Source organism: Electrophorus electricus, chromosome 24 (genome assembly GCF_013358815.1).
Source record: "Electrophorus electricus isolate fEleEle1 chromosome 24, fEleEle1.pri, whole genome shotgun sequence".
NCBI classification, from domain to species: domain Eukaryota; kingdom Metazoa; phylum Chordata; class Actinopteri; order Gymnotiformes; family Gymnotidae; genus Electrophorus; species Electrophorus electricus.
The window spans coordinates 2,155,243-2,178,370 of NC_049558.1; the positions used below are offsets into that span (position 1 = coordinate 2,155,243).

The window sequence follows — 23,128 nt, forward strand, 5'->3', positions numbered from 1 at the left end:
TCATATAGAGCACCGCAAGAATATCTTTCAAATATCTTGGCATTTCACATTAAATGTTCGGACTTTTAAAATATAAGATTAGTAAAAGAAAAGCATTTTTATTATATTCCTTTAGATGTTAATAGGACATTGCATTCATGTGCATAATGTCCCCAGTTTTTCATGCAGATTGCTGTTGATTTGCGTAGAAGTAAAGTGAAATCATAACTTTCCAATAGGTGCCATAGATATACCCACTCAATGATTTGATTCCATTCAAAGCATAATTTTGCATGAGAAATGCTGATGTGTAACTCGGAGTGGGTTAGTATATTGCTTTTTTAATGTAAATTTGTTTTATTCAAGCACGTTGTAATGCAGCAGTTAGTTTCTAAAAAATAGAACAATTTACAGCATTGCGAACATGACGGCGTGCTTGAGGCATGAATATAGCCTACACTAAAGACCGTCTGACTTTCCAAGGCAAATTATATAGACAGGCCTATAGAATTCTTTTGTTTTGTGAATCAAAGTTAAGATTCGGAATGCTTCGTGGTCAGCTGAAATATTCATATTCTTAACGTACTAAATTTGACTGGATAACAACTTTTTTTGTAACTTTTATAGACACTAAAGCATATTTAAAAAGGTCTTCGTCACCCTGACGCACGTCGTGGGTTTGTTAGGTAGCCGCGCACGACTGCGGCGGTGAAACTCTGAACTTCACCAGCACATTCGCGTTTCTGCTGGGCCTGTTCGGGGAATGATTCAGCTAGATATGCGTTTCTCGGTTAGCTAACCAGCCAGCAGACCCACCGACCGACCAACCGATCCACCGACCGATTACCGACTGACCACCGACCGACCTACGAGACAAACGCGTGTCGGAAGCCGTGTGTACCAGCATCTTCTAGCGCTTTCACATTTACGAAGGATGACTTAGAACAACGCGACGTTTTTAATTCGCGGAGTACGTATGAGTAATGTATCGTGGTGGGATCTGGTCATTATTAAAATGTGATTTTTTTTTGTGTGTGTGTGCGCGCTGTGAGAAACGGCCCCTTATTAGCTAGTAATGTTCGATGGAGCCGCAGGCTTCAGCAGGCCGCTAAAGCCGGGCGCTAGATTAGACAACGCGAGCGTGTGCCGCCGAGGCGAACATGGTATACTGCGCCTGAGCAGCGGGTTAAGTCCCAGTTCTTTAGTTTCTGGTATTTTTTTCCCACTATATTCGACGTGTATATAAATTGTTGTGTTTAACCTTATGTATAAGAAACTTTTTGAGGGGGGAAAAGGTTTGTTAGTGCGCTGAGGGAATTGGCAAGTTGATGTTGACATATTTTAGACAGGAATCGTCGACTGCACTTTTAGCTAGCTAGGCTAACCAGCTCGCGAGGCGCCGAGCTAACCGCCTAGCCAGCTGTCGGTTTAAACGATGGCTCCGTTTTCATGAATCCGGCCGTTAAACGGGCTCATTCTATAGTACCTTGGTTTACTTACGGGTCGAAAGTGCTCGTTAGTGTTTGTGTTGTAGTGAGAGTGGACACAACGCTGGTTCGTGAACTTGGCTCGCTATCTTAGCTGAAGAAGCCCGTTAGGGAACGATAGCCAACGTTAGTTAGCTAAGCTAGCTAAAGCTACAATGCTAGCTGGCTACTACTAAGTGGCCTGTGTGTTCTGTAGCTACTACGTTGTTTTTCTGGCTAGCTATCATTTTCCGTATTTTTCAGTGGATCCGAATGTCTTTTTCCCCCCCTGCAAATGTTTTATCTTGCATCGCCTCAATAACGTTTTGTTTTCTGCTTGGTGACATGGCTAATGTCGTTTGCTATGGGGTTAGCTACATGCAGCTAGCCAGCTAGCTAGCTGGCTAATGAAAAGACGCACGTCAGGCATTTTTGCTGTTGCATTGCAGTTAACTTGGCTGCAGTAGATTGCATGGCTGGTGTAAAATCTGTTGTTCCCCAATGCTCAGAAATTCGTGTTAAGTTATTGATACAGTCTGCTATAGTACGTTTCTTAGCATTTGAACACAGACGGAAGCGCTATTGCTAGCTGAAGTTTTGTATTAGGTGTGTAAACACTGCAGTGACATTCACGCTACTAGCCCATCTTCACTTATTTTATCGTCACTGTTTGAAACCAGTATTTTTTGCACACGTTAAGTGCTATATATAGCACCCGAGAGCAGTGCAGTGGATACGGTTATTTCGGTTTGCTGTTAACAGTAATCTAGCCAGGCCGGATAATGGATTTTATATGTAGCTATGTAAGTAGCTATAGTATTCAATATCTAGACCTTTCAGCGTCTTCCATTTTAGTCTTCGTGAAACATCGAGTAACAACTTTTTTTTCTTTATTTTTCTATTTAATCTTAATTTGCTTTTCGGTGACGCCATCTGTTCATATCTGGTTTAAATAATTTCTCAGGTCTCAGCATGGTTTAATAGGTGTCTTTCTGTTAAGTGATAGTACGACCAATATGAAAAAACTAGGTCTTTTCGTATTACTTAGAAATGCTTGAAATTGAAATGAACCAAGCAGAGTTGTGATCTTTGCCTTCATCTGATAATCGTATTGAAAGTGTTTTTCTAAGAAAATAATTCCAGACACATGTACACAACCACACACACATTCCTCTAACAAATTCAAAAGTGTAGACGGGGTTTACATAACAATACATACGGTTGTGTTGCATGCAAAGAAGTACCACCGTTTGGTTAATTCTTGCGGGGTTTCCTAAAGCTAAATTTGTAGCTTCTGTAAAACTGTTAAATGTGCTCTTTACAAAGTAGTTGCTTAGTTCATGCATATCTTTAAAAAAATTAATTATTAGAGACCCTTCAAAGTTATCTTGCACCTTAACAGCAAGCACTATGAAGTCACTGGAGTCAGCCCCTCAGATTACAAGTTTACCAAACACTTAAAAAAAAAAAAGTTTCTACTCAGTTTGAATTGTTCGCATTCACCTCAGAAAACCTGCAATACTACACTCCCTTTAGTAGCCTGAAATGGCCAACTCCTCAGGTAAAACAGTTTGGTCCAGGATGATTTATTGCAGTTATATAAAGTGTAATCTCTTTAATGTTGAGCCAAGTTCTTGCAATGGAAAAAGAGATTGAAGCAATTTAAAATTCGGGGACACCTCTGCTCAGCCTTTGTTACATTCCTCATTTCACCCAAAGTGATAGTCACTGTTTATTCTAAAAATGTTAAAAGTTTGTTCTCAAAGTACAGAGAACACTGTCATTAAATTGCTAAAATCAATTGCCTACAAAACATCTGTTAAAACACACTATCAGGGCAAACACTCCAAACTGTGTCAAAAGAATGTTACATTTGCTTTATCTGGTTACCATGTATACTGTTCAAAACCACTGATTTGGAGTACCTTAGCCTTTTGACCAGGGCGTCTGGAGTGTGTTCTGAACACAAAGCAAGGTGCTCTGAATTTCTGAAAGCATATCCAACTGACAGCACACACTGACTCTTAACATTCAGGGTTATTCTGGCATTGAGAGCAAATGAGCTCATTCGCATTGTTACAATAGTGTAGTGTTTAAGTGGAATGTCTTTCTTCTATTTCAGATTGACTTTTTTTTTTTTTTTTTGCAATTGGCAATAAGTGATTTTATATTTGTGGGACTGTCCTAATTCTCAATCCTCCTTCACTACTCTGAAACGCGTGACACCAGAGGGGGGGTGTGTGTGTGTGTATGTATGTATGTATGTGTGTAATATATAAACTTTTACCTTTTTTGCGTCACAGGCAATGATTTTTGTATTTTATTGTAGGTATTACATGTGAAAAATGCCGTTAAGTTGGAGTTGCAAAATAAATCGTAAGTTGCTTTATTTAACTTATGTAGAATCATGTAAATGTACAAGATGGTGGTTTTGTATATTAAGATTTTCTCTGGTACGTTGTGGAATTTGATATTACTTCCATATAGCAGTTGATTTCTTCTGTGAAGAATCCAAACAGGGTTTAACACACTTTTAAATTATGTTGACTGCACAGGAACAGAGTGTAGAAACTAGTAACCATGAAGGTTGACAGAAGCAAGTTAAAGAAAACCCCCACCGAAGCGGTTAGTATGCTCGCATCTTTGCGAACAGTAGTCGCACGAGTCACGAGTGGGTCAGTGACATGGTCTTTTCTCTGTTGCTGTATCCTTATCATCCTCCCTTGTGCCTTCAGCCTGCTGACTGCAGGACGCTCATAGAGAAGCTGAAGGCATGCAGCGATGAGCAGCTCTTGCTGGAGCTCCAGCAGATCAAGACGTGGAACATCGGCAAGGTGCTTACATAATCCCAGGCTCACGCAAGCAACACCGCCCCGCCCAGCCGCCATGACCCCGTGTTCCCTGTTCTCACAGCCCTGTCTCTCCCCTCGGCAGTGTGAGCTCTACCACTGGGTAGACCTCTTGGACCGCTTGATGGAATTCTCTGCGACGCGGGACAGACGGTGGAGACATGTCTGGATGCTGGTCTGTGACCGGCCAGACAATGGCAGCTCAAAGCTTTGTTGCTGGCCGTGCTCAACTTCACGGCCCTGTTGATAGAGTATAGCTTCTCCCGCCACCTGTACAGCTCCATAGAGGTATGGCAGCGCCTGGCTGGCCATGTGTTGTCCTATTCGTTTAGTAGGTTAGCCTTAGCTACTTCAATATGCGCTGACTACGTGACACTTTACCCTGACAACCTCTGCCCCTGCAGCACTTGACTACCCTTCTAGCATCATGCGACATGCAGGTTGTGCTGTCCGTGCTGAACCTCCTGTATGTGTTCAGCAAGCGCTCCAACTACATCACCAGATTGGGCTCGGACAAGCGGAGTCCTCTGCTCGCCCGCCTGCAGCACCTGGCTGAGGTAGGGATTAACCACCCAAATTCATTTGTCAACATTTCCGCGTCTGTCACGCATTTTGGTCTTTAACGATTTTAGTAAGATCAGCATGGTTAAGGTCATATTCTGGGTGGTCTGTGTGAGCTGTGGGTTCAATTCACTAGCTTCTGTGAGCTGAAGGTTGTTTTCTCTCATCCGTTACATACTGAGTGCGTTTTCTAATCTTCATACAGAGCTGGGGAGGGAAGGAAAATGGCTTTGGCCTGGCTGAATGCTGCAGAGACCTGCCCATGACAGTACGTCTTTATTCTCCGGATACATAGGAGATGTATGCGCTGCTCAAAAGTATTACTTGGCAAAGGTCTTCCAGTTTCATCATGCCTGTTGTTTTGTTTGTTTCCCTTTCTGAACGTTTTGGCCTCGTCTGCTCAGAAGTACCCACCTAGTGCCACCACTCTGCACTTTGAGTTTTATGCTGAGCCTAACTCTGAGGTCAAAGTGGAGAAGAAGGTATAAAACCACATTTCCTCTCTTTAAATAGCTATGAGCTTCCTCACTTGTACAGTGTTGGACACAATTTGAGACTTAAAAAAAAAAAAAAGTTTACTGCTTTAAGCAGGCCATATTTAATTTTTTTTCCTTGTCTTTTGTTGTCTTTCAACAGTCCAGCAGCAACACGCTGCACTACATCCACATTGAACAGCTTGATAAGGTGAGCCTCTGTTAGTACTGATTACTGTAGCTTAGGCCTTAATGGTCGTATTGATCCCTTTGACTGTAATTGTTCCTTTTACCTGCTTGCATGGTCAGATCTCAGAGAGCCCGTCCGAGATCATGGAGTCGCTGACGGTCATGTACAGCATCCCGAAAGACAAGCAGACTCTGCTGTTCACACACATCCGCCTCGCACATGGCTTTTCCAACCACAAGAAGAGACTGCAGGCTGTGCAGGCCAGACTGCATGCTATCTCCATTCTGGGTGAGTGCCCTCTCAGACTGACCAGGATGAGGGTATCGTTTATAACATGTGCTGAGGTGTGTGTTTTGTTTCTGTCTCCGTAGTCTACTCAAATGCCCTCCAAGAGTCAGCCAACAGTATACTCTACAATGGCCTGATCGAGGAGCTGGTCGATGTGCTGCAGATTACAGATAAACAGCTGGTGGTAAGTAATGGGTCCCAGTTTTGCTCTCTTCTGCCTCATATGTCTGCTGTGCAAACTTGGGCATCAAAAACGCCCCTCACCCGACAAGTAGCTAACAAGAGGTTGGCATATGTGGGACTTTTCAGACTGCTGGGAGACCGTCTCAGGTGGCTGGCTACTTTGAGGCTGGATGACTGAATACTGTACAATGATTTGATCTACTTTAGATATGTTTTATTTAACTTTTTTGGGGCTCTGCATACCATCAACCACTGTTAATGTAGCAGATAAAAATATGGCCACACCTACTCTACCTGTTTGTGCGGGGTGTTTTGCTATTGCTGTGTGTGTGGATTTACACATGGATTTACATGCATTCTTCCAACAGGACATAAAGGCAGCCTCTTTGCGCACTTTGACCTCTATAGTCCACTTAGAGCGAACTCCCAAACTCTCCAACATCATCGATTGCACCGGCACAGCTTCCTACCACGGCTTCTTGCCTGTGCTCGTCCGCAATTGCATACAAGCCATGATCGGTAAGGGCCAGGCTCGTCTGTTCTTGTGCTGGGAGGCCAACGTTGTGTTTCGGCTTGTGTAAATGCCTGCCATGTCCCTTTCTGTTTCTGCGGCGATGCCAGACCCGCTGATGGAGCCGTACCCACACCAGTTTGCCACAGCCCTCTTTTCCTTCCTCTACCACCTGGCCAGTTACGACGCGGGCGGGGAGGCCTTGGTCTCTTGTGGGATGATGGAGGCCTTGTTAAAGGTTGGCACTGCGTTTGTTGTCCTCCGCTTTCACTCTCTGTCTCTTTGCACTCTTATCAGGCATGTTGCATTCTCTCTAGGTGATCAAGTTTCTGGGGGACGAGCAGGACCAGATTACCTTTGTGACCCGTGCCGTGCGTGTCGTGGACCTCATCACCAATCTGGACATGGCTGCCTTCCAGTCCCACAGCGGACTTTCCATCTTTATCTGCAGGTTGGAGGTAGGTGGCGGACCCCGCCCCCATTGCTGCTATTTGTGAATGAAACACGCTTTGCTCTCCCGTCTGAATGCTTTGCGTTTGTGCAGCACGAGGTGGACCTGTCCAGGAAAGAGTGTCCTTTTGTCATCAAGCCAAAGATCCAGAGACCCAGCACAGCTGCTGAAACTGAGGACATGGACACGGACATGGACAGTCAGTTCTTTTGTTTTTGTTTTCCATTTTGTAGTGGCTTTCAGAAACCACATCAATTACAATGTATGTCATTGTTTATGGAAAGGACCCTTAGTTGTAATTTATAGATGTCCTGGTCTAAATGGTGATTGAGCAATAGTAGCAATGGATGGTGACTTCCAATAACTTGCTGGTAATGTAACACTGCCCTAAATGGTGAATGTTCTGCAGTGTCTGAGGTTGCCATGGAGAGCAGCCCAGGGCCGTCGACCTCCGCGGGCTCTAGAACAGAGACAGACCTTCGTGCTCAGAGCAGCAGCAGCATAGTTGGTGCACCCAGAGCAGGTAAATAAACTACACCTTCCAGGAGCCCGTATCTCGTGAACACAAGTGTGTGAGCAAGGGTTAAATAACAACTTTGGCTTTACTGCATCACAGGCGTGCAATGCATCCCTCAGAGAGCAGCTCTGCTGAAATCCATGTTAAACTTCTTGAAGAAAGCCATTCAGGACCCCGCCTTTTCAGACGGCATTCGCCATGGTAAGAGGCTCTCTGAAGTGCTTGGAGATGTGGTTCCCTGCTCTATGTAAGGTGTGTGTGTGTGTTTTCTTACAAGCCTCTCTCCCCACTCCTCCAGTGATGGACGGCTCCCTGCCTACTTCTCTGAAACACATCATCAGTAACGCCGAGTATTATGGACCTTCACTTTTCCTTCTGGGTGAGTGGGAAACACCTGCATGGACCCTAGATCTCTCTTGATGGGGACAACGACGTTGTAATCAGAAGTACACTCGGAGCTCTGCTCATGCTAAGCACTTGCCTGGGAATGTTGTGCTTGCTGTTGGAATGGGGGTGGTTATATTTTACAAACACACATACTGTGTTGATTACAGGCCTCTTAACTGAACTGATGTATTAAGTCAGTCTCTCTCTCTCTCTCTCTCTCTCTCAGCGACGGAGGTGGTGACGGTCTTTGTTTTCCAGGAGCCATCTCTCCTTTCCTCTCTGCAGGACAATGGCCTCACAGATGTCATGCTACATGCACTGCTCATCAAAGACGTGAGTCTGCTGTCTCGGCCCTCCCCCTTAATCTTCACCCTCTTCATTTTTTTTTTTCCTTTCTCTCTTGTTTTCTGTTTTGCCTGTGCGGTTCCTTCATTCAGAACTTGCTGGAGTATCACAGCTCCTCTGTTAGTGAGCCCTGGGGTAGATGGACATCTTGTCTCACCTCCCGCATCTCATTCTCGGTTTCCTACTATTTGTTTATTTGTTGTTTCTCACAGCCCAGTTTCATCGCAGTCTCATCCACTCTACCATCAACAGATTTTTTCCTATTCCCTGTCACACAACCCGACAACGTAGCCACTCACTAATCACCTCTTGGGTGGTCTGGTTTCCCCTCTCTCTCTCGCTCGCACACTTGCATGTGCACTCCTCCCATGCGCCGCTTTCTCTCTATCCGTTTCTCTCTCTCTCACAGACTCTGTCTCTGCAGGTCCCTGCCACCCGAGAGGTGCTGGGTTCCCTGCCCAACGTCTTCAGCGCACTGTGCCTAAACGCGCGTGGCCTGCACTCGTTTGTCCAGTGCCAGCCCTTCGAGCGCCTCTTCAAGGTGCTGCTGTCACCCGATTACCTGCCAGCCATGCGCCGCAGGCGTAGTTCCGACCCTCTGGGTGAGTGGAGAGCCCCCACCTCGCCGACGGGGGACCACGAGTGAAAATGAGCTGCTTCCTGATACTGACCTGTTTATGCTTTTGTATCACTTGAAATGTTCATTGTAGTTTGCTTGTACTTGTTGAACAAACTGATGAAACAGGGAAATGGCGGGTGGTGGGAGGAGGTGAGGTGGGAAGCTGGTGTTCTGGGATTAAGACTGTGTGTGTTGCAGGGGATACTGCTTCCAACTTGGGCAGTGCTGTGGATGAACTCATGAGACACCAACCCACACTGAAGACAGACGCAACAACGGCCATCATTAAGGTAGAGTTGCTGTTTTTGTTTTCGTTTTGTTTTTCTTATAACTGTTTTTTCTTAATTGACACTGGCTTTGCAATGTGATTTTATTTATTTTCTGTAAGTTGTTGGAGGAAATCTGTAACTTGGGCAGAGCTCCTGAGTACATCTGCCAGAAACCTTCCATCCAGAAAGCAGATGGAACCGTTACGGTGCCACCGGCTCGCTCCAACCACGCAGCAGAGGAGGCGTCCAGTGAGGATGAGGAAGAAGAGGAGGCCCTGCACACTTTTAGCCAACAACAGGGGGAGCCAGAGAGCAGCAGGCAGTTAGTGCTTTGGCATAATCATTCAGTTCAGTTGTTGTATTGGAAAGGACATATTGTCCATCTTTTGATTCATAGTGTTGCATAAGTAAGTTTGTGTGTGGTGATGAGGCTGCATAGACTTTTGTGAAAAACTAGACGGTGTTTTTGCAGAGTGGTTGGCACAGAAGAGCGGATTCCCATTCCTCTTATGGATTACATTCTCAATGTGGTAAGTGCTTGGTCAGCTAATGGTGAAATGGGCGCTCAGCATCTTGGATCTGCGTCTCATTTTTATTATGCACTTCATCTTAAAGCCATATCTATTTTATTTACTTCAACACCCCACAGCCCCGGCTATTCATCAAAAGACAGCGTGTGGTTATTTACCAATGAGGTGGCTGATTTAGGGGGATGTGGAATTGAGACGGAGCTTCATTGCTTTTTCCCATATTTCTGTCTTCCAGATGAAGTTTGTGGAGTCCATTTTGAGCAACAACACGACAGACGACCACTGTCAGGAGTTTGTGAATCAGAAAGGCCTCCTACCCCTGGTGTCGATCCTCGGGCTTCCCAACCTGCCCATAGATTTCCCCACATCTGCTGCCTGCCAGGCTGTTGCTGGCGTGTGCAAATCCATATTGGTGAGGTTTACAGAAATATTCATGATGTATGTGTTTTAATAATTGTGTATAAAAGACTCCTTAAAATTAGGAGTGCACCCATATTTAATTTCTTGGGCTCATACAATAACCAAGAATTTGACTATTTAAACAGTTTTAAAGCGAGTTCAAAAAGCAATTGAGAGCAAGACATGAAACCCTAAAATGGTTATTTATGTAATTTTACATAGCCTTGTCACAGATATATAAAACACCAGTTATTCTAAACATATAGTTCAAGGGCAACAAAAATAGTTTCATTACATTTTATACTCTAACCTTTCTCAAGTGTTTACTGCCTTTCTTTCTGCATTATACTAGTACAGCTATTACAGCCTATGGCTCCCAGAAAAAAACATAACTGCAGCACTACAGTCACCCACATCAGATTTGTGTTATGATTAAACAGTAAAATCATTTTAAAAAACCATATAATTTGGAATAATGCTCACATCAGGTTTAAACATGGGTTGCACTTGACAAAAGAAAACTGTCTGATTATTGGCATGTTTCTTAGAGCTAGTAATATTCAAATGTGGTCTAAATTGACAAGGCTTAATGGTTGCATAGGCAAAAATCAGCCGAAATTCCAATATCGAACCAATAACGATAAATTAAAATTGTCTTTATTGATCTCAGATATATTGTGCAACCCTACTTAAAATGTCATTTTGAAGAAATAATGAACTTCAATTTTGTGAGGGTGAGACTCTAAATCTGATGTTGCCATGGCTCAGACTCTGTCCCATGAGCCCAAAGTCCTGCAGGAGGGCCTGTGCCAGCTGGACAGCATTCTGTCGGCTCTAGAGCCGCTCCACCGGCCAATCGAGGAGCCGGGTGGCTCGGTTCTCCTGAGGGAACTGGCCAACGCCGGCCATGTCACTGACGCCACGCTGTCGGCGCGGGCCACGCCTCTCCTGCATGCGCTCACCGCCGCGCATGCCTACATCCTGATGTTCGTCCACACGTGCAGAGTGGGACAGGTAGGCCTTTAGAGCATAAAGATGAGTACGATATTTTTCATCACACCCATCTTATTAAAACTGGCGATTCTCATTTTTTCTGGCTGTGCGTTGTAATGCCTTCTGTGTTGGCATTCAGAGCAGGGCAGTGGTTAAGGTACTTGACTTGTAATTGGAAAGTTGCTGGTTCAAGCCCCACTGTTGGGCCCCTGAGCAACCCTCAATTATTCAAGTTGTGCTCAGTCACAATTGTAAGTCGTTTTGGATAAAAGCGTCAGCTAAATGCCATAAATGAGAGACTAAAGCTCTTTTCTGCAACTTGGTGTGTAGAGTATTGTCATGTTTTTGTATGTTTATGACCCATGATGGTGTGGGTTTAAGAATGGTGAACCTGTCCTTTTAAAAAGTGGAAGGGGAAAAATGGTATCATCTGAAACTGCTGAACGTATGTGTGCTGCTCTTGTAACGGCGTCCCTTTCCTTCCCCTCTTTCCTCAGAGTGAGATACGTGCCATCTCTGTAAACCAGTGGGGCTCCCAGCTGGGTCTGAGCGTGCTCAATAAACTCAGTCAGCTCTACTGCTCCCTTGTGTGGGAGAGCACCGTGCTGCTGTCCCTCTGCACGCCCAACAGGTCGGCTCCGCCCTCCGCTCACATGGCTCTAGCTCTGACCTCCAGCCTCTGTTAAATGTAGCTCTGAATATAGTGTTGCTTTGTCAGTTTCCTTTTTGCTAGCTGAAGCCGATTTAACTTTGGGAACAGGTTGAACCTGTACAGCAAAGGATATTCAGGCCCAGCAAAACCTGACCCAGCAAAATCTTTAGAAGTTGCACAGCGTGTTGTGGGAGGCTTGTCCTGCATGGGCATTACACGTAGCGTTTAATTTTCACTTTGCTGCACTTGTGCAAAATTTGAAGGTCTTCCATTCACTTTAGTGCTTCGGTATGGCTCATATATTTTGTGGTTGTCTTATTTGTGACACACCCACACTTTGGCCTCAGATTTTGGCTAAACCAGCCTATTGTAGCTGACCAACTACATGTTGTTGTCTTTCTGTTGTCCAAATACTACTGCTCCCTTTGTTCCAGACCAGTGAATGGGGATGTGTTTGTGTCTGCTTCGCTTGTTTGTTTGCTGTGTAGTCTTCCTCCTGGTTGTGAGTTTGGTCAGGCTGACATGCAGAAACTGGTGCCTAAGGAAGAAAAACCACCCAGCGGCGCTGCGACCAGCGGAGGCCGGAGAACCGGTAAAAAATCACTGCATCATGGTGATTCTGCTCAATACCTCCCGTTATAAGCCTCTGCTTTTCCCACTCCGTCACACTTTCACTTTATAGCAATTTGTCATTTTTATAAATGTAAATAAATGTAATTTTTCCCCAAATGTTTTTTTGGGCCTTTTTAGTGCATTATGCAAATAAAAGCGACTGCTCATACTTTGCTTCCTTTTCCCACTTTGCTGGCTCCTGTGTTGCTGTTTGTAGTGTGTTTTCGTATCTCTGCTTGATTCGTGTCGGTGTTTTTCCCCTTAGCAGAGGCGGAGTCTCTGTCTGTGGGCGTTGACCCCTCTGCGCAGGGGCTGCTTGAAGGCATGGGGCTGGATGGTGACTCCCTTGCTCCCATGGAGACGGATGAGCCCACGACCGCTGACCCCAAGGCCAAGTCCAAACTCACTCCAGCCATGGCGACGCGCATCAAGCAGATCAACCGCTGCTGTCTGGTCAGTACCCTGCCCCACAGAGTAAGCACTAGCTCAGGGTTGAAGGTAGCCAATGCCCCGTTAAAGCCGATCCTTCTGACCTCCCCTCTGCAGCGTCCTCTCGTCTGGGCAGGGCTCTGGCAGAGCTGTTTGGCCTGCTGGTGAAGCTGTGTGTGGGCTCGCCCGTCCGCCAGCGGCGCTCCCACCACACCACCAGCACGGGCACGGCCCCCACGCCAGCTGCCCGTGCTACCGCCTCATCCCTCACCAAACTGCTGACCAAGGGCCTGAGCTGGCAGCCGCCCCCATACACGCCAACACCGCGCTTCAGGTACACAACCAGCCAGTTCTCTCTGGGTTCCTAGACTTAGCCTTTCCATGGGAAGCAGGTCTTTCAATGTCCTAGCATCCAAGGTTTGGAACGGTCAGACTTGGTGCGCCAACTCCCCACCCCCTTTGAAAACACAGTTTGTGTCCTTCCCTTCTAGGTCTTTCAGTCCTTTGTTCCTCACTAAGCAGAGAGGCTATATATATATAATATATATATATATATATATAATATATATATATATATATATATATATAAAGTCTCTCATTCTGCCTCTCCTCTTAATGTGACTTGTTACCATTACCTAATCTGCAAACTTTGTTTGTGTTTTTGTGTGTGTAATGACATGTAATGTTAGCTGGTCAACCAACCTAGAGTATGAAAAGACTATATAATTAGAATGTAATTGTTGTTAATATGATGTCTGTCACTGCTCCAGGTGTGTTGGTTTCACGTATATTTGCATGCGATTTTAATTTGCGCATCCACGTTCAGGCTAACGTTCTTCATCTGCTCTGTGGGCTTCACCTCGCCTATGCTGTTTGACGAGAGGAAGTACCCCTACCATCTCATGCTGCAGAAGTTCTTCTGTTCTGGAGGCCACGATGCCCTGTTTGAGTGAGTGCAGGAAGGCCTGTCTGCTCTCTCCCCTGCACACTGATAAGTGTCGTTCCCTAACCCCTCTGTCCTCTCTCCTCTCACCAGGACGTTTAACTGGGCCCTGTCCATGGGAGGGAAGGTGCCCGTGTCTGAGGGGCTCGAGCACACTGAGCTGCCCGACGGCACCGGCGAGTTCCTGGACGCCTGGCTGATGCTGGTGGAGAAGATGGTGAACCCCAGCACTGTGCTGGACTCCCCTCATTCACTGCCTGCCAAGATGCCCGGGGCGACCTCCGCTACCCCGCAGTTCAGCGCCCTGCGATTCCTCATCGTCACCCAGAAGGTGACAGTCTATCCCATCCTTTTGTTGAATTACCATGTGCGAATATATACACTCTGTTGGCAAATATGTAAACTAGAACTCTAATAAGAGCACTTATTTAACACCGCCTTGTAGATACAGTTGCAGACTATAGCAGTTTCTATGCTTAATTTGTGTTGGCCATCTTCATACTCTCCCTTAATAATCACTTTCTGATCACATGCCTATTGGCTGGATGTTTTTGTTTGGGAGACCAGTCTCAAGCCAGCGGTAATTTTAACATGCAAAAAACGTACGCACTGATGTGCCAAACTGGCTTGTACCAGTGCCCACTCTGTACCACGCCTCTCTTCACTGAGGGTGGTCTACAACCCAAATAATATCTGGTAATATCTACTAATGGTTCCTCCCTCCCCGTCCTCGCCACCTAGGCTGCCTTTAGCTGCATTCGCAGCCTGTGGAACCGTAAGCCCCTGAAGGTGTACGGCGGGCGCATGGCTGAGTCCATGCTCGCCATCCTCTGCCACATCCTGCGCGGAGAGCCCGTCATCCAGGAGCGTCTGGCCAAGGAGAGAGAGGGCTCGGTTCGCTCGGAGGAGGACACCGGCTCCTCGGGGCCTCCAGGAGCTAGCGGCACTCCAGGAGCTGCCGGAGCACTGGGAGAAGGCACCTCTGCTGCCGGAGTGGCTGGTGCTGGCACTACTGCTGGCACTGCAGAGGAGGGCAGCAACTCCACGCCCCGGAGGGAGCCACAGGTCAACCAGGCTCAGCTCACGCAGGTAACAGGGCAGGATGGCACCTATTTGGTTGCATGTGGTAATTGCTGCTTGAGGTGGGATGTTGCCCTCAGTTTTGACCGACTGTCACCTCTGTCCAGCTGATGGATATGGGCTTCACCAGAGAGCATGCTATGGAGGCTCTGCTGAACACCACCACCATGGAGCAGGCCACTGAGTACCTGCTCACCCACCCACCACCTCTGCTCAGCACTCAGCACCTCAGGGTAAGAGCCCATCGTACAGGTTTACTGAGTGTCATGCGCACACACACACACACACACACACACACACACACACACACACACACACGTCAGGGTCACGATTAGTCACTGCAGCCTGTGTCAATGCAGGAAATCACTATGTCTGAAGAGGACCAGATGATGAGGGCCATCGCCATGTCTCTGGGTCAGGAAGTCAGCATGGAGCAGCGCTCAGACTCCCCTGAGGTAGGCAGATGGGGACACACAGATAGACACATGCACACAAACAGAGAGTCATACTGCAAATTAATTTATTTATTCCAAAACATTTGTCTATTTACAAATCAACCCTAGAATAAGGTTTATGTCTGAGTGCTATTATTAGACTTGTGTACATTTCTCATAGAAACACACGAGCACAAACGCACATACTTTAAAGTGATCACATAAGATCCCACAGGAGTGCTCACATGAAAGTAAAAGCTCGCATTCATTTTCTGGCCCTGTGAGGCTTGGACAGGCATATTCACAGCTGTTATGAGAAGTGCAGTGCTCATGGGTGTGTGTGTGTGTGTGTGTGGTGTGGTGTGGTGTGTGTGTGTGTGTGTGGTGTTGTGTGGTGTGGTGTGTGTGGTGTGTGGTGTGGTGTGTGGTGTGTGTGGTGTGGTGTGTGTGGTGTGTGTGGTGTGTGTGTGTGTGTGTGTGTGGTGTGTGTGTGTGTGGTGTGTGTGTGTGTGTGTGTGTGTGGTGTGTGTGTGTGTGTGTGTGTGTGTGTGTGTGTGTGTGTGTGGGCACGGCTCTCTCAGGAGGCTGCACGCAGGCGTGAGGAAGAGGAGAGGAGAGCGCGGGAGCGAGCTGAGGAAGAGGAGGCTCGCTGTCTGGAGCGCTTCCTGGAGGCCGAGCCCCTGGACAGCTCTGAGCTGCACGCCTTCACCGACACCATGCTGCCGGGCTGCTTCCACCTGCTGGACGAGCTGCCGGACACCGTCTACCGCCTCTGTGACCTGCTCATGACCGCCATCAAGAGGAACGGCCCCGAATACCGAGACCTCATTCTCCGCCAGGTCGTCAACCAGGTCAGTCTCTCAAACCTCTTCCCCCCCCCCCCCCTCCCCAATGCACAGATGTGTAGATTCCAAAAGACTTAGTTTAGCATCTAACATGTCCTTCACTGTAGTGCCATTTGCACAGCTGTGGCTGCCTGATGTGTATGTCTGCCCCTGTCTCCATCTGTGTGTGTATGATTGTAGGTGTGGGACGCTGCTGATGTACTGATAAAGGCTGCTGTACCACTCACCACCAGTGACACGAAGACCGTGTCCGAGTGGACCAGACAGATGGCCACCCTGCCTCAAGCCTCCAGCTTGGCCACCCGTATTCTGCTCCTCACGCTGCTCTTCGAGGTACATCCTGCCCCCAGCCTCTCCCAGCACACACCAGCATCTTGTGCCAGCCATGCTGCCTCTGTTGTCTCTTACCATAAGCATCCTATGCGGGTATCTCTCATACACACGTTGGCATTGCGTTCCCCCGGAACACACGTGGGTGTGCCTTGTTGAGTCGGTGTTGTGCTGCCGCAGGAGCTGAAGCTGTCGTGCGCGCGGATCGTAGAGAGCAGCGGGGTCTTGAGTGTGCTCATCAAGCTTCTGGAGGTGGTTCAGCCCTGCCTGCAGGCTGCCAAGGAGCAAAAAGACATCCAGACACCCAAGTGAGTGCCCGCCGACGTGGACCTGTTCCTAGAACAGGACGGCGCACGAGCTTTCAGAGCTCTGTGTAGCTGCCAGCTCCAACATTTAAACACACGGTTTGTTCTTGTAGTTTCATTACAGTCCCTCAACGTTGTTCTTTGTGTAGATGGATCACTCCAGTACTCCTGCTCATCGACTTTTATGAGAAAATGGCTGTTTCCTCCAAGCGAAGAGCACAGATGAACAAGGTTCGATAACAGATTGCATTTCTTTTGTACGGTGTTGAAATAACGTTGAATGCCTTAGAACACTAAAACTGACCATAAAGGCTAACACATTTATGTGTTCTTTTCCTGTTAGTACCTGCAGCCCAACGGGAATAACTGGCGGTGGTTCGATGACCGATCGGGCCGCTGGTGCAGCTACAGCGCCAGCAATAACAGCACCATTGACTCGGCCTGGAGGGCTGGCGAGACGAGTGTGCGCTTCACTGCCGGCCGCAGGAGATACACGGTCCAGTTCAACACCATGGTGCAGGTAACACACACAGGCCAGCCGTGAGGCATCTTACCTGATCTTCCCACACATCTACTGAATGATTAATTTGTAGATGGGCATATAAATTCAGCTGCTGGTAGGCATGGCTTGGAGAGCAGTAAATATTTGCATAGCGTTTGCATGTTTATCTCTGGCACCTCACTTTTAAAATCAAGTGTGGAACATGAGCGTAGTTAGTTAACTCGTATGTTCAGTCCTAGGTCATCTGTAGAATGTAGCATCTTTACAGAATCAGTAACTGGTGTCCAACACCCACCCAGGTAAATGAGGAGACGGGCAACAGGCGGCCTGTGATGCTCACCGTGCAGCGGGGGCCCCGTGCCCCCAAGCCCTCCAAACTGGGCAGCACAGCTGACTCTGAGCGAGAGGAGGGAGAGCGCGAGCAGAGAGCCAAGACGGAGGAGACCCAGACTGACACTGGTGAGAACAAGCCACCTCCTTACCTGTGTCGTTAGAACAAGATTAGAGTAAAGTGACCTGTGGGGGTGGGAGGTTCTGTGCAATTTTAAGAACATTTTTACTACTGCTACATCTTTTCTGTACACTGCAGGTACTCCCTGGAATCTTCATTATATGTATTTATTTATATGAAAAATATGAATCTGCCCTCACAGACTCCACGTCTGTTGCAGTGGAGATGGCTCCTCCAAAAGAGGAGGCAGAACAGAAGGAGTCTTCCTCGTCCGGGCCACCCCTCCTTCAGGACTCGTCGCCGGTCTCCGTGGGCATTGTGGTGCAGGGCCTGTCGGAGGACATGACCACGGTCCTGATCCGGGCGTGTGTCAGCATGATCAGTGTTCCTGTGGACCCGGACACGCTGCACGCCACGCTGCGCTTGTGCCTGCGGCTCACGCGCACGCACCACTACGCCATGATGTTCGCCGAGCTGAAGAGCACGCGCATGATCCTGGGCTTGACGCAGAGCTCCGGCTTCAACGGCTTCACACCACTCGTCACGCTGCTCTTCCGCCACATCATCGAGGACCCTGCCACGCTGCGCCACACCATGGAGAAGGTGCCTGACTCATTTGCCTGATTTTTTTTTTTGTTTTTGTTGGTGGGTTGTTTTTTGTTTTTTTGCCTTCCTTCATGGTCCTGGCTTGTCACTCGCTCGCTTGCTCACCACATGTTTGGCAGGCTGACGATTCTCCACAAAAGGGCACTGTTGGCACTTCTTGTCAGCATTGAAAGGGAGTAATCCCACAGTCAATAATGCTGTCCTGTTTCCCCCCTACACACCTCTTGAATTGTTGTTCTCATAAGTTTTGCTGTTGCCAAGCAGAGTTGTGCTGATGCATGCCCTCCTTCTCCACCCACTGCCTCTCCTTTCATCTGCTCGCCTGTGTCCACCTCGCTGCTGTCTCAGGTGGTGCGCTCTGCTGTGACCAGCGGAGCAGGCAGCACGACTTCGGGCGTGGTCTCGGGCAGTCTGGGCTCGCGGGAGATCAACTACATCCTGCGTGTGCTGGGACCGGCTGCCTGCCGCCACCCAGAGGTCTTCACCGAGACGGCCAACAGCTGCGTGCGCATCGCCTTGCCTGCCCCGCGAGGGGCTGGAACAGGTACTGGATGCTTTCCACGGAGAAACACTCTCTCCTGAGCCAATAAAGCCATATCGTCAAGTCTGAGCGGTTTATGGTACAGGATGCTTCATGTCCCCTTCCTCTTGTAACAGCGTCAGACGATGAATTTGAGAACTTCAGGATTAAGGGTCCCAATGCAGTGCAGTTGGTGAAGACCACGCCCCTGAAGCTGTCTCCACTGCCCCCTATCCCAGACACCATTAAAGAGGTTCTCTATGACATGCTGAACGCCCTAGCAGCATACCACGCTCCCGAGGAAGGTGCGTAGTCTGAAGATGAGTTTTGAAGGAGTGTCACTGCTTGACATTTTACATTTCTCTCTCTTGGATTTCTTTTCTCTTCACCGTCTGTGTGCATGTGCCTGGCTACCTGTGCATGCACACGTGCAGCTGAGAGAGGAGAGGAGCGACTGGTCACAGTGCCTGGCAGTCAGGATCTGTGTCAGATCCTGCAGGATGTTGGAGATGACGTCTACCAGCAGTACAGACTCACACGGCAGGGAAGCGACTTTGACTCGCAATCCGCCTTCCACATAAACGTGAGTGTGTGTGGGTAAGATACCAGAGCATTCAGAGGAACATGTGGTTTCTGCTTTTGATGGTGCTATCAGTGTGCTGCATGTGAATGACCCCCCCCCCCCCCCCATGTGACCTCCAGTGTGAGAGCTTTACCTTTTCTGGCCTTCCATGGAGGAAGGTAATTCAGCAGCTAATTCTGCTGTTTCCTCAGACTCAGGTGTTCGCTGCAGATGGTGCTGTTGCAGAGTCCTCCCAGTCTGGAACACCTCAGGGAGAGGGTGAGAATTTAATATATACATACACACACAACTAAACAGTCTAAATATACTTCTATCACTTATCAGCCTTAGACCTGAATTTTCTTCCTCACTCCTTCCTCTACTCTCTCCTTTGTTTTTAAGCCTCTACTCCTGAGGAGATGCGGGAGGAGAAGAAGGAACAGGAGGGTGAGCGGGGCGCCTCCTCGGAGGAGAGCCGGGCGGCTAAGGCCAAGGCCAGCAAACCCCTGATGCCCACCTCCACTATCCTGCGGCTGCTGGCGGAGCTGGTGCGCTCCTACGTGGGCATCGCCACATTAATCGCCTCCTACAGCTACACGGCCGGCCAGTCGGAGCTGATTAAGGAGGTAGGTCGTATACGAGCGCCATCCCAGCGTTCAGTCTGCGTGTTGATCACATTTAATATGTTCATACTAGTATTCATTATTATTGTTCTTCTATGGCTTATGTCTACTGTGTGCCAAGTTTGGTGTTGAATGATCGTTTTGTCGGACTAACGTGTGTGTGTGTGTGTGTGTGTGTGTGTGTGTGGATCTGTGTGGACTGCAGGACTGCAGTGTGCTTGCCTTTGTCCTGGACCACCTTCTTCCCCACACTCAGAACTCTGAGGACAAGGACACGCCTGCACTGGCACGCCTCTTCCTCGCCAGCCTGGCAGCAGCTGGCACTGGCACCGATGCCCAGGTAGCCCTGGTCAATGAGGTGAAGGCCGCCCTGAGCCGGGCGCTGGCAATGGCAGAGGGCACAGAGAAACATGCTCGGTGAGTTCAGCTGCAGAACGCTGATGGGCTCGGCAGATACAGGACCGCATATTTTTTCACAGTGAACCACACCCGTCGTAATATACTTAGCTTTTCTCAATAGTTTTGATGACTTGCTAATAAATCCAGACAGCAAAACAACTGTGTGTTGCCACATATTCAGTTGTTTTGCTGATTTTTAAAAAATGAGTTTGAAAATGGCTAAATACATAATTTCATATTGTATTGCAGATTAGTTTTAATAAGCACTCAGCTGCCCATTTTAACTTGAGATGGTAATGCCACTGCGTGTTTACAGCCTCTGTGCTATTGCAGCGTGAAGTTGGTTAGTGTTTGCAGATGTACCAAAAGTATCCACAATATTCTAAGCACACCAGATTGTGAGTTTATCAGGGTAGCTGGAGCATATGGTCATATTGCCTACCTGAACAGCTTTGAAACCATAAAGCTAAAACACTTGTTGTAAGTGGATGGTGCCTGCACATGTAATTAAAACTAAGTGGCTTTTTTTTTTTCTCTCTCTCTCTCAAAACGTTTTGTTTTATCGATCTTTGTTTGTTGTTTCTGCTCCGCTCCTGTTTCCAGGCTGCAGGCAGTGATGTGCATCATCAGCACCATAATGGAGTCGTGCCCCTCCACCTCCAGCTTCTACAGCACAGCCACAGCCAAGACACAGCACAACGGCATGAACAACATCATCCGCCTCTTCCTCAAGAAGGGCCTGGTCAATGACCTCGCTCGTGTGCCGCACAGCCTGGACCTGTCCAGGTATCGCTGCGCATGCACGCACAGACGTGAAGCTGGTTTGGATGCATATGCATCTTTCTGTCCATTTTGACTTCTTTCGGTTTTTCTTACCAGTCCCAACATGGCCAACACGGTGAATGCTGCCCTCAAGCCTCTGGAGACACTTTCGCGCATCGTGAACCAGCCCAGCAGCTTGTTTGGAGGCAAGGGAGGCTCGAGCAAGAACAAGACTGAGCATGATGCTGTGGGCACGGCCCGGGACAGCAACAGCAACACGCAGGACCAAGGTACGACCCTCCCTGCTGGGTGAGGCTAGGGTTGTAGAGCCATAGCAGTACAGCTCGGCTTCGGTGTAGTAATCCACACACTCTCTCTAGGAATTAATAACCTATAACTGGAGTCATTGAACCATCACTGTGAAGGTGCGTGCGTGAACATGTGTGTAACGGTATTGATTGCTTGTAGGAGAGGCAGGTGAGGCCGAACCTGTGGAGAACCGCCACCGGGGCCAAGGCACCGATGGGGACCTGATGGATGGCGAGGCCGAGGGGGACACTGTTGTCATCGCCGGCCAGCCGGAGGTGCTCAGCACGCAAGCCATGCAGGTTGTGAGGCTTTTATTATATAAAGCCTTAGATCAGAGCTGAGAATGCAGCTGTTCTTTCTGTGGTAAAGTAGCTTCCACCTGTGACTGTGTGGCTTATTCTTCACATTTTGGTAGGTGGAGAATGAGTTGGTGGATTTGATAGATGAGCTTTTAGAACAAGATGCGGGAACGGTCAATAGTACCATCATCGGTAAGTTCTCATGTCCGATGCTTCAGTTGAAGGGGAAAAGGGAAAATTTGGCTATGATTGCGTGGTTGTCGCTAACGGATGTGCGGTTGTTTTACGCTCCGGTCAGTCGGCCGCTCTGGAGAGGATGAGTCTCAGGAGGACGTGTTGATGGACGAAGCTCCTTCCAATATGAGCCAGGCCTCCACTTTGCAGGCCAACCGAGAAGGTAGGGCAGATTCTGGAGCACTAATCGCCCTAATTGAATGATTCTCTGAAGTGTTTAATGTTTGTCTTCTTCATGATGCACTTTGGTCACAGCGTGAGCGCAGTGGCACACGTAGGTCAGTTCTCTTCTCTTCTGCTCTCTCCTCCTTTCAGACTCCATGAACATCCTGGAGCCCGAGGATGAGGAGCACACGCAGGAAGAAGACTCCAGTGGCAGCAATGAAGATGAGGACAGTCAGGACGAGGAAGAGGAAGAGGAGGAGGAGGAGGAGGAAGATCAGGTAAGCAGTTTTAAAATGTCAAAGATGCTGATGTGCTAACTTTGGTTATTTTCTAAGGGGAGATGTGGAGGTTGTGCTCACTTGCTCACAACAAATGCCCTCAGGATGACGAAGAGGGAGATGAGGATGATGATGACGAAGGCTCGGAGATGGAACTGGATGAAGATTTTCCTGACATTAATGCGGCCCCTCACATACGATTTGAGAGATTTGACAGAGATGATGACCTGATCATCGAGTTTGACAACATGTTCTCTAATTCAGGTGAGTAATGTGTGCATTATGCAGTTTGTAATGATTGTATAATGTGCTCGGTTTGTCAGTGACTGTTCCTTTAACACTCTCTCTCACCCTTCTAGCTGACATCCCTCCATCCCCAGGCAACATCCCCAGCTCCCACCCTCTGATGGTGCGCCATGCTGACCACGGCTCCCTCACGCTGGGAGCGGCAGGCACCAGCAGCCGCCTGGCGCAGGGCATGGGCCGCAGCCAGCGCACCCTCCGCCAGCTCACTGCCAACACCGGCCACACCATCCACGTGCACTACCCTGGCAACCGCCAGCCTAACCCTCCGCTCATACTGCAGAGGTAAACTGGAGTGTGTGTGTGTGTGTGTGTGTGTGTGTTGCAAATACATGCACATTTCTTGCATGTTTTGTTGCAAGAGATGACTGACTTCTTAGAGATGTTTAGTGCCAGATGACCCCCCCCCCCCCCCATCATTGTTTATGTAAATGTGGAACCAAACTTTATGAATGTGTCTACTATTTTGTCTCTG

The 23,128-nt window shown here is 48.2% G+C and overlaps 1 protein-coding gene across 1 annotated transcript in view; it reads left to right on the forward strand.

Moving 5' to 3' along the window:
• Positions 1-662: 662 nt before the first annotated feature.
• Positions 663-23,128, forward strand: part of huwe1 (HECT, UBA and WWE domain containing E3 ubiquitin protein ligase 1) — a 34,957-nt gene continuing 12,491 nt past the window's right edge. Inside the window, 59 exon segments of the mRNA XM_035522467.1 lie at positions 663-949; positions 3,775-3,821; positions 4,001-4,070; positions 4,181-4,279; positions 4,380-4,413; positions 4,416-4,458; positions 4,460-4,488; positions 4,491-4,582; positions 4,699-4,851; positions 5,061-5,123; positions 5,260-5,337; positions 5,492-5,539; positions 5,638-5,806; positions 5,890-5,990; positions 6,358-6,508; positions 6,611-6,738; positions 6,818-6,958; positions 7,045-7,150; positions 7,361-7,474; positions 7,568-7,669; positions 7,767-7,847; positions 8,082-8,188; positions 8,625-8,802; positions 9,018-9,109; positions 9,208-9,410; positions 9,561-9,618; positions 9,854-10,030; positions 10,786-11,031; positions 11,508-11,641; positions 12,151-12,254; positions 12,540-12,716; positions 12,754-12,765; positions 12,821-13,037; positions 13,530-13,652; positions 13,740-13,977; positions 14,388-14,735; positions 14,834-14,959; positions 15,086-15,181; positions 15,742-16,011; positions 16,186-16,338; positions 16,516-16,643; positions 16,790-16,871; positions 16,984-17,160; positions 17,442-17,601; positions 17,796-18,196; positions 18,548-18,743; positions 18,857-19,024; positions 19,154-19,302; positions 19,494-19,560; positions 19,684-19,907; positions 20,110-20,321; positions 20,907-21,089; positions 21,183-21,355; positions 21,534-21,673; positions 21,790-21,865; positions 21,972-22,070; positions 22,223-22,350; positions 22,455-22,614; positions 22,710-22,938. Coding sequence (XP_035378360.1) covers positions 4,026-4,070; positions 4,181-4,279; positions 4,380-4,413; positions 4,416-4,458; positions 4,460-4,488; positions 4,491-4,582; positions 4,699-4,851; positions 5,061-5,123; positions 5,260-5,337; positions 5,492-5,539; positions 5,638-5,806; positions 5,890-5,990; positions 6,358-6,508; positions 6,611-6,738; positions 6,818-6,958; positions 7,045-7,150; positions 7,361-7,474; positions 7,568-7,669; positions 7,767-7,847; positions 8,082-8,188; positions 8,625-8,802; positions 9,018-9,109; positions 9,208-9,410; positions 9,561-9,618; positions 9,854-10,030; positions 10,786-11,031; positions 11,508-11,641; positions 12,151-12,254; positions 12,540-12,716; positions 12,754-12,765; positions 12,821-13,037; positions 13,530-13,652; positions 13,740-13,977; positions 14,388-14,735; positions 14,834-14,959; positions 15,086-15,181; positions 15,742-16,011; positions 16,186-16,338; positions 16,516-16,643; positions 16,790-16,871; positions 16,984-17,160; positions 17,442-17,601; positions 17,796-18,196; positions 18,548-18,743; positions 18,857-19,024; positions 19,154-19,302; positions 19,494-19,560; positions 19,684-19,907; positions 20,110-20,321; positions 20,907-21,089; positions 21,183-21,355; positions 21,534-21,673; positions 21,790-21,865; positions 21,972-22,070; positions 22,223-22,350; positions 22,455-22,614; positions 22,710-22,938 — 7,988 coding nt within the window. The 5' untranslated portion in view covers positions 663-949; positions 3,775-3,821; positions 4,001-4,025.